The sequence below is a fragment of the Opisthorchis viverrini genome (assembly GCF_000715545.1).
Source record: "Opisthorchis viverrini unplaced genomic scaffold opera_v5_573, whole genome shotgun sequence".
NCBI classification, from domain to species: domain Eukaryota; kingdom Metazoa; phylum Platyhelminthes; class Trematoda; order Opisthorchiida; family Opisthorchiidae; genus Opisthorchis; species Opisthorchis viverrini.
In genome coordinates, this window is record NW_008752238.1 from 11,138 (window position 1) to 20,010 (window position 8,873).

General features: G+C 43.0%; 1 protein-coding gene across 1 annotated transcript in view; it reads left to right on the forward strand.

Moving 5' to 3' along the window:
• Positions 1 to 1,683: 1,683 nt before the first annotated feature.
• The window catches only part of T265_15530 (hypothetical protein), a gene marked incomplete at both ends in the record, with an annotated part of 36,161 nt that continues 28,971 nt past the window's right edge, over positions 1,684 to 8,873 (forward strand). Inside the window, one exon of the mRNA XM_009178519.1 lies at positions 1,684 to 1,734. Within this exon, the coding sequence (XP_009176783.1) occupies positions 1,687 to 1,734 (48 nt within the window). The remainder of the gene's footprint in view (positions 1,735 to 8,873) is intronic.

Sequence of the window (8,873 nt, forward strand, 5' to 3'; positions counted from 1 at the left end):
TTGAGGCATTACGAGCGCCCGTTGGTCCCAAACTACTCAATCCATTGGTTGCATGTCCAAAAATTTTCACTACCCTCCTAATCAGGTTTGTCTCTGATCTTCAAGGTGATATGAAAGAGACTGACAAATGTCTGGGCACCATCGGTGCCATTCGCCCTCGTCGGTGGAGACCGCCTGATTCCCATCGTGACTGGACTTGAGTCGATAGTATCGGAGTTCTTGTTATCATTTTCGTTTCAGATCGCCTGTGTAATTATCTGGAGCTGTAGGCGCATTTTGATCCTTTTCTATTTAATAGGGCACTAATTGGACATTGAATGCATGCAGGGAAGTGTCAATGGTGAATACGGATGTTGACAGTGATGACGTTGATGTTGATGATAATAATGATGACGATGATGCTGGTGGATCTCCTGAACGCCTTCGTCTCAATACATCTGTCGAAATGAATCAATATGCCATTTACGTTCAGGCCGTCTGTTTCTATCCAGATTGTCTGACTCGGTCTCGGATGTATAAGTATCTCGGGTGTATGCTGTAAGCTAGCCCTAGGTTTTCCTTCCTGTCCCATTATCCTTTAGTTTACCACTACAAATAATTTGAAATTCTTGTATGGCATTCCATCATAAGTATCTTATTCCGTTGATGGCGATTATGATGATGAGGATGGTGGTGGTGGTGACAATCAGAAGCATGGAGCACCAAATCCTTAAGATATGTTATATGCACATGTATGGTGACCGGAAACAGCGAGGCGTTCACTAATTCACCTGCAGTATGTCTCATAACATACGTCGGTAGTCTTAACTCTAGTGATAGTTTCAATGTTTCCCCACAGCGGATTCGTCTAAAAATTGCGTAGGCTGATCTGTTTGCTTCACATAGCTCCCCGTTGTCATTATCTCCCACCCGCACGCAGTATGACATAAAAAGGCGTACACTGGAGCAACAGTACGAAGCAGTGAGAAAGTGTACAGTGTTCAGTCACGTGATGAAATACGGTGAATTGGTGAGTCACACAATGCTACAGAGAGATTCATTTGGGCCACTTGTGAAAAGTCAAACTGTTATGAAAATGAGTGTATGTATCGAGATGAGAGTTGTATTTGGCTACCTTGGATCAGTGAGGGTCAATGTTGCAAATACTTGATTAGGAACTTCAGGTTCCATAGACCGAGTTCAGCAAGGTTGCCAGTCGAGGCAACTAGTTATCCAAACCTAGCCGGTGTCACTTTCCGGATAACCAAGCAGTGGCTTTGGGTACCTTATGATTCATACGTTTCTATGCTAAGGAACAGAAGGTAGTGTAATCTATATGAATCATTTACAAGTAACTCAGAGGAACATTAGATTTACGCGATGACGGAAACTTCCATCTGGACAGTCGACACTCGAGGAGCCCGTCAATTTGTGGCCACGTGATGTGGTTTTCTGTGATGGTGCGATGAGTGCCTTGAACCTGAACGAGAATACTTAGGTGACAATACTATTGCTATACACTGATGGTGGATGAAACGGTTTCGTAAATGACGTTCATTGATCGACCGGATTTTTCAACACTAACACGTGAGTATTAAGGTGGTAAATTACGGCCCCATGTTGAGCCGATTCTGCCTTGTGTGTAAGAATACGCTATCCTGGTTGACGATGAACTGATAGGTTTCTGTTTATTGTTTATTTCAGGCGATGGAGCGCCTCCTAGTTGGAAACTTCCAAGGTCATTATAATCTGCTGGTGCACCGAAATGATGGGGCCATAGCAGAACATGAACAGCGCCGTATTCCATATGTTGAATTTTCCTTTGGATCATTTACTGCTGGATGTTTAACGAACCAAGTGACCACTTCACATTCCAATGACAGTCTTATGAGTTGTAAGTTCAGTGTCAGAAACACCTATGATCCTATTTAATATCGACGAAGGATGCTATTTAAGGGCTGACTCAATAATCTCAATAAAAATATGTTTTGATGGAAACTAGTGTTAATCCGATCAACATCTCCATGTGGTTCCCGACAACTCTCAAGATAGATATATAGGTGGGAGGTGGGTAGATAGATAGACAGACAGGAAGACATGCAGACAGATAGACAGTAAGACAGACAGATCAGTTTTTATAGTAATAGCAGCCGGTCTGCTTAAACAACGCCGAGCGATTGAATCGTAGATCAAACACACGTAGCGCCTGATGACCGCCTGTACCATGATCAGTGATAATCGGGCTGATGTCGAAAACCTATCGGTCCAACTGACAGGTATTTCACCGAATGCAATTATTCGTCGACTCCATGTTGCATCCTCCGACGGAACATGGTGTTTACCACTGACCATGGTGAGAGCACAGAAATTATCACCTGAATAACTCATGGTGCTATTTCATTCTGCAATGGGATCGTTGTTTCATCAACGAGTTTAGTTGGATGTGCTCATGGCATGAATCTACACCTGAGAAATAACACCGCATTTCAGATTTTCCGCGAAATTCATGAAAAGTTTAGTGATGTTCTACGTACTCCAAACTGATGTACAGAGGAATGAATTTCGTCAGTACTTTACGTTACCCTAGCAACTGAGTGGATTTAGATTGTTTCTTCTTAATAGTGAGTAATCTAGATTTCCACTCAGCACTGACAGAGTTCCTGTTACCAGTAAGCGTTGCTCAACATTTTTCTAGGTTTTAGCCGAATGCTGTAGATAGTATGCTTTCTTGCCAGGTGCATTTGTTTTCAAAGTCTCGACGATAGATGCAGGCCGCAACCGAGGAAGAACATGAAATCGCTTCGCAAAAGCTGCATTGTGCACTTCAGGTTNCAGCGAGGCGTTCACTAATTCACCTGCAGTATGTCTCATAACATACGTCGGTAGTCTTAACTCTAGTGATAGTTTCAATGTTTCCCCACAGCGGATTCGTCTAAAAATTGCGTAGGCTGATCTGTTTGCTTCACATAGCTCCCCGTTGTCATTATCTCCCACCCGCACGCAGTATGACATAAAAAGGCGTACACTGGAGCAACAGTACGAAGCAGTGAGAAAGTGTACAGTGTTCAGTCACGTGATGAAATACGGTGAATTGGTGAGTCACACAATGCTACAGAGAGATTCATTTGGGCCACTTGTGAAAAGTCAAACTGTTATGAAAATGAGTGTATGTATCGAGATGAGAGTTGTATTTGGCTACCTTGGATCAGTGAGGGTCAATGTTGCAAATACTTGATTAGGAACTTCAGGTTCCATAGACCGAGTTCAGCAAGGTTGCCAGTCGAGGCAACTAGTTATCCAAACCTAGCCGGTGTCACTTTCCGGATAACCAAGCAGTGGCTTTGGGTACCTTATGATTCATACGTTTCTATGCTAAGGAACAGAAGGTAGTGTAATCTATATGAATCATTTACAAGTAACTCAGAGGAACATTAGATTTACGCGATGACGGAAACTTCCATCTGGACAGTCGACACTCGAGGAGCCCGTCAATTTGTGGCCACGTGATGTGGTTTTCTGTGATGGTGCGATGAGTGCCTTGAACCTGAACGAGAATACTTAGGTGACAATACTATTGCTATACACTGATGGTGGATGAAACGGTTTCGTAAATGACGTTCATTGATCGACCGGATTTTTCAACACTAACACGTGAGTATTAAGGTGGTAAATTACGGCCCCATGTTGAGCCGATTCTGCCTTGTGTGTAAGAATACGCTATCCTGGTTGACGATGAACTGATAGGTTTCTGTTTATTGTTTATTTCAGGCGATGGAGCGCCTCCTAGTTGGAAACTTCCAAGGTCATTATAATCTGCTGGTGCACCGAAATGATGGGGCCATAGCAGAACATGAACAGCGCCGTATTCCATATGTTGAATTTTCCTTTGGATCATTTACTGCTGGATGTTTAACGAACCAAGTGACCACTTCACATTCCAATGACAGTCTTATGAGTTGTAAGTTCAGTGTCAGAAACACCTATGATCCTATTTAATATCGACGAAGGATGCTATTTAAGGGCTGACTCAATAATCTCAATAAAAATATGTTTTGATGGAAACTAGTGTTAATCCGATCAACATCTCCATGTGGTTCCCGACAACTCTCAAGATAGATATATAGGTGGGAGGTGGGTAGATAGATAGACAGACAGGAAGACATGCAGACAGATAGACAGTAAGACAGACAGATCAGTTTTTATAGTAATAGCAGCCGGTCTGCTTAAACAACGCCGAGCGATTGAATCGTAGATCAAACACACGTAGCGCCTGATGACCGCCTGTACCATGATCAGTGATAATCGGGCTGATGTCGAAAACCTATCGGTCCAACTGACAGGTATTTCACCGAATGCAATTATTCGTCGACTCCATGTTGCATCCTCCGACGGAACATGGTGTTTACCACTGACCATGGTGAGAGCACAGAAATTATCACCTGAATAACTCATGGTGCTATTTCATTCTGCAATGGGATCGTTGTTTCATCAACGAGTTTAGTTGGATGTGCTCATGGCATGAATCTACACCTGAGAAATAACACCGCATTTCAGATTTTCCGCGAAATTCATGAAAAGTTTAGTGATGTTCTACGTACTCCAAACTGATGTACAGAGGAATGAATTTCGTCAGTACTTTACGTTACCCTAGCAACCGAGTGGATTTAGATTGTTTCTTCTTAATAGTGAGTAATCTAGATTTCCACTCAGCACTGACAGAGTTCCTGTTACCAGTAAGCGTTGCTCAACATTTTTCTAGGTTTTAGCCGAATGCTGTAGATAGTATGCTTTCTTGCCAGGTGCATTTGTTTTCAAAGTCTCGACGATAGATGCAGGCCGCAACCGAGGAAGAACATGAAATCGCTTCGCAAAAGCTGCATTGTGCACTTCAGGTTGGTATTTTCATTCTTCTTATACAGTCGATCTCAACAAATGGACTGAATGCAGGATAAAAGATCGTTTTAAGTAGAAGTCTATTTGTGTGTTGGGGAATAGGTATTGAGGATGCATTGGAACAGGTAAATGTTATCATTCCAAAATTTTATCGGTCGTTTCTTGAAGCCACAGAAAAATCCAACGTAATTTGTTCAGATGTGCGACAAATTTTTTATAGTCTATCTACAACCTCCCACAACTATTCTTCTCACTTTTATCAGCTTGGTCAAATCGTCAAGAAAACGTTTCGTCAAATCGTGGTGGATGTGTTAACCCACCATAAGTAAACGCCAAAGGGCATGTTCAAGAGGGATGAGCTCATGTGTTTCCAGGCCGTTTTCGATCGATTCCGGACGCACCGCCTCACAATTCAGGAGGCAAGTTGACTTCATGATGCACAGAAACAAGAGTGTGCAAAATATGCAAACATTACTAGCCAATGCATTTACTCACGGCGTCCCGTAAGTCAGGCCACATTCTCAAAAGTACTTTTAGTTAAATGTCCAGCAAATGAACTTTCAGGGCAAATGTGGTGCTCAAAACACTAACAACTTCGTCCTTTTTTGAAATTGGGTGTTCATGCCGCAACATGTTGTTCATTGGTTCAATATCCTCTAAATTATTTTACGTCACAAACCGTTATCAATAGGGCGACTGATGGAAGGTGAAAAGTGATGTAGCTAATTCGGAATTTTAAAAAAATCCGAAGTGTTATGCCGTAACATTATGGGCACACCTAGATGGACCGGAGCTGGTTGAAGCTGCCGTGTCCAATTCAGTTCAGTTCAGTTAAGTTCAGCTCAGTCCATTTCAATTAAGTTCATTTGCGTTCAGTTCAGTTTCGACTCTGTTCACATCGCCTGTTCCTAACGAACACGAATCTTGATGCTGCTTTTGCAAAATAAAATGAATAGCAGCTGTTCTGCATCGCGTTTTTTCATCGTCGCGAAACGTGGGTGGCGTTTATTCATCAAGCTAGCTGCCCGAAGATCGTTCGTTATAAACCGAAAGCATTGAGGCAAAACCGTCGGCATTCTCAGGACTTGTGGAGGCATCAAGACGCTTCACATATCTGACGTACCAGTGCACGATAGGTGCTCAAGACGAACAAAAATAGGCCAGTCGGCCGACACAGTTAGAACAGTTTTGTGTTGTCGGTCCACTCAAACACACTGCACGAATTTCAATGCTTCACGTGATCACTCTAGCCATGATAGAGACGCATCATCAAACTTAGTGCCATCGAATTTGAATATGTTCTCATACAGCTCTTTAAAACTTCATCTTATATTTAGATAAGGTCGTTGGGGAGGCCTTAGTTTGTCTAACAATCAGGCTGGTAAGGAGTCCTTTAAAATTCTCTGTTTTGAGCACTTGTTCTGCCACCACATTTTCAACCTGATGCTGTTGTATCAGCTTCATCAACTGGTTGATGTTCATGCACGTGGGATGAGAAGGGATCGGCTCCAAGCCAGATGTATCTAGTCTAGAATCATTATCCAGGTACCTCAAAGAAGAAATTTTGGATACACCGGATGCGCAGTACCGAACATAAATCAGCGCAATGGGCAGACCAATTACAAAGGGAGGAACAATACCTGATTATGAACTGACCAATAAAACGCCAGGTGAAAAAACCGGGCAGTTGGCCACTCGGTTGATACACAACAAAATATGTACACCTATCTTGAAACGACCTGCTACCCAGAGGATTGCTGAAAAACCTTCAGCAGGTTACGACATGTCTCACGTTTTAGGGTTCATTTGATAGGCGTATGATATGATATTCAATTAAATCAAGATTAGGAGAAAATCGCAGACAAATAAATCAAAGACGAATCAACGCATCCAAGTAGATGCGATGTGGCAGTTGATTCAAATGTTGCACGGATGTCTATCTTGGGACCAACGTACAAAATCATTCCGTACTGGACAGACCTCTTGCCGATGACAAGAGCTGTCAACCAGCAGACTTCGACGGAAGCTTTTGTGTGAAGTGTGGACTACGGCATAAAAAAACTCTTACACTGCAATGAATTAGTTGCTGTTTGGAGTCAGGTAACATCCCATGTAGTATAAGTCAGCCATTACAAAACACCAGCACAAAATGCGTCGTCATTCGGTAGTTGGTAAATTGTTCTTCTGACCGCAAGGAATCGGCGATAAGCAAGCCAAGAAGCATGAATTCCCCGTCCCGTTAACTTTTGTGTTGAGAATTTATGGGAGCAGCAGTCATAACATTTCCTTCCATCGTAACGAATGCGTTTCATCCGGGCAAAACAACAGAGGCTGGTATCAGGCCAAAGGCTCAACTCAGACGGCAATCCAATTGCCTTGGTTACACGCAGAATTTATAGGTCGATTAAAACAGATTTACGCCACCAACTGGTGGAACTCTTCAGCTACACCTCTTCTTTGAATAAATGTCAGGGTAAAATAAAAGACATGTTGCTGTTACTGCTTTTCACACTCCTGTGCCCAGTGCCAGAAAAGGTACACAAGAGCCATATTCAATCAAGCGAGTGCGTGCTATTGGAAAAGTTACAGGGGCTCCGCGCTATTCAAAGAGCGCTTTCTGGCATTATTCTAGGCAGTCTGATGGGCGTTTAGTGGACAGCTATCAACAATCATTGTGGTTCTGAGAGATGAATCAACTCTAACCATATTTGGTCGTGCTTCTGTGGCGTGCATGAACGCTTTAGCCAACTTGATTTCATTATTGACTTGCATGGATGCTTGCCGGCTTTTCTTTGCAAATTTTGGTGGTTTAAGATCCCAATAGGTTCCGACCATCCTAGGGTCACGTATAATATTCGGACCTTTCTGATAGATAAAGTACCGTCATTCGTACATCAACTACGACTTGTCGAAGGACTCAACAGAACCCAAAGAAATATTTCGTATGCACTGGTCAATTTCAGCTGGATTGTTAACTAAAGTAAGTTCCAGGATTATGTTTGATGACGAAATGCCGAGTTGGTTCGTTCATCGCGGTGCGCGAATTCGTCGCGATATTATTTTTGTGTCTCATTGATTAATCACAAAAAAGTTGCTGCTTCCTAGGATGTCTAGAATACCGTGTGCAGGAGCATGATATTCTCCGGCCAAGCTTAATGTGAATTGGCATTCTGTTCCCCTTGGCTGCAGGTTTACAAACGCAAAAGTTGTCTTTTGCTTCCCACAATAGAAGACATAAAATTGAGCAAGTCGCAGGAAACTTAACCTGCCATGTTTTCCCGGACTAGTCGGGCGAGGACGTGAGTTTACGTTGGGTCTAGCCTCTGCTATAAAGGCATTTTTGTGCAGCAGGCGGTGTAGGAGAGTTAGATTTATCCTAAACCATCTGAGACATAGTGGCTTGACGCCAAGGGTTTGGCAGCGAGAGCGGTAAGTAAGAGGGTTTGACCGAGGGAACAGCTTTTTCATGAATGAGCGTTGGACGTTTTCAAGTGCGAGCCTACAATTTTGCGTATAAAAGGAGGAGAACACCGGACAGAAATCGACGATTGGCCATACGCATAGCTTATAAATTGCAACCATTGTGTCTGGAAGGTGAAAGGAGCGCAGTAGCAATAAACTGAGCCTGCGTGCTCGGGCATAGAGAAACTGCAGCTGGTGGAATTAGTTAAATGTACAGGAGTATCTGAGGCCAAGATCTTTGATATCCGTGGAATGATTGATGGGATTTCCATTTATTATGAAAGCGTCAGCCGGAAGGGAGCAGCGGCAGGAAGCTATGTAGGATTTCCTGGAGGAGAAGGTTAGGCCAGAGTCGTTCGAACAGCGAGTCAGCGAATCTAAGTCATGCTGAATCTGGTGAAACGAAAGAGCTCGGGCTGATGGGGGAATGTGTACGCTATTTTTATGTCGTCCGAGAATGGGAAGACTGTGTAGTGGATAACGTGAGCAAATACCAGTTCAAAGTCGTGAAATCAAGTGAGAAAAAAATAGACGAGATG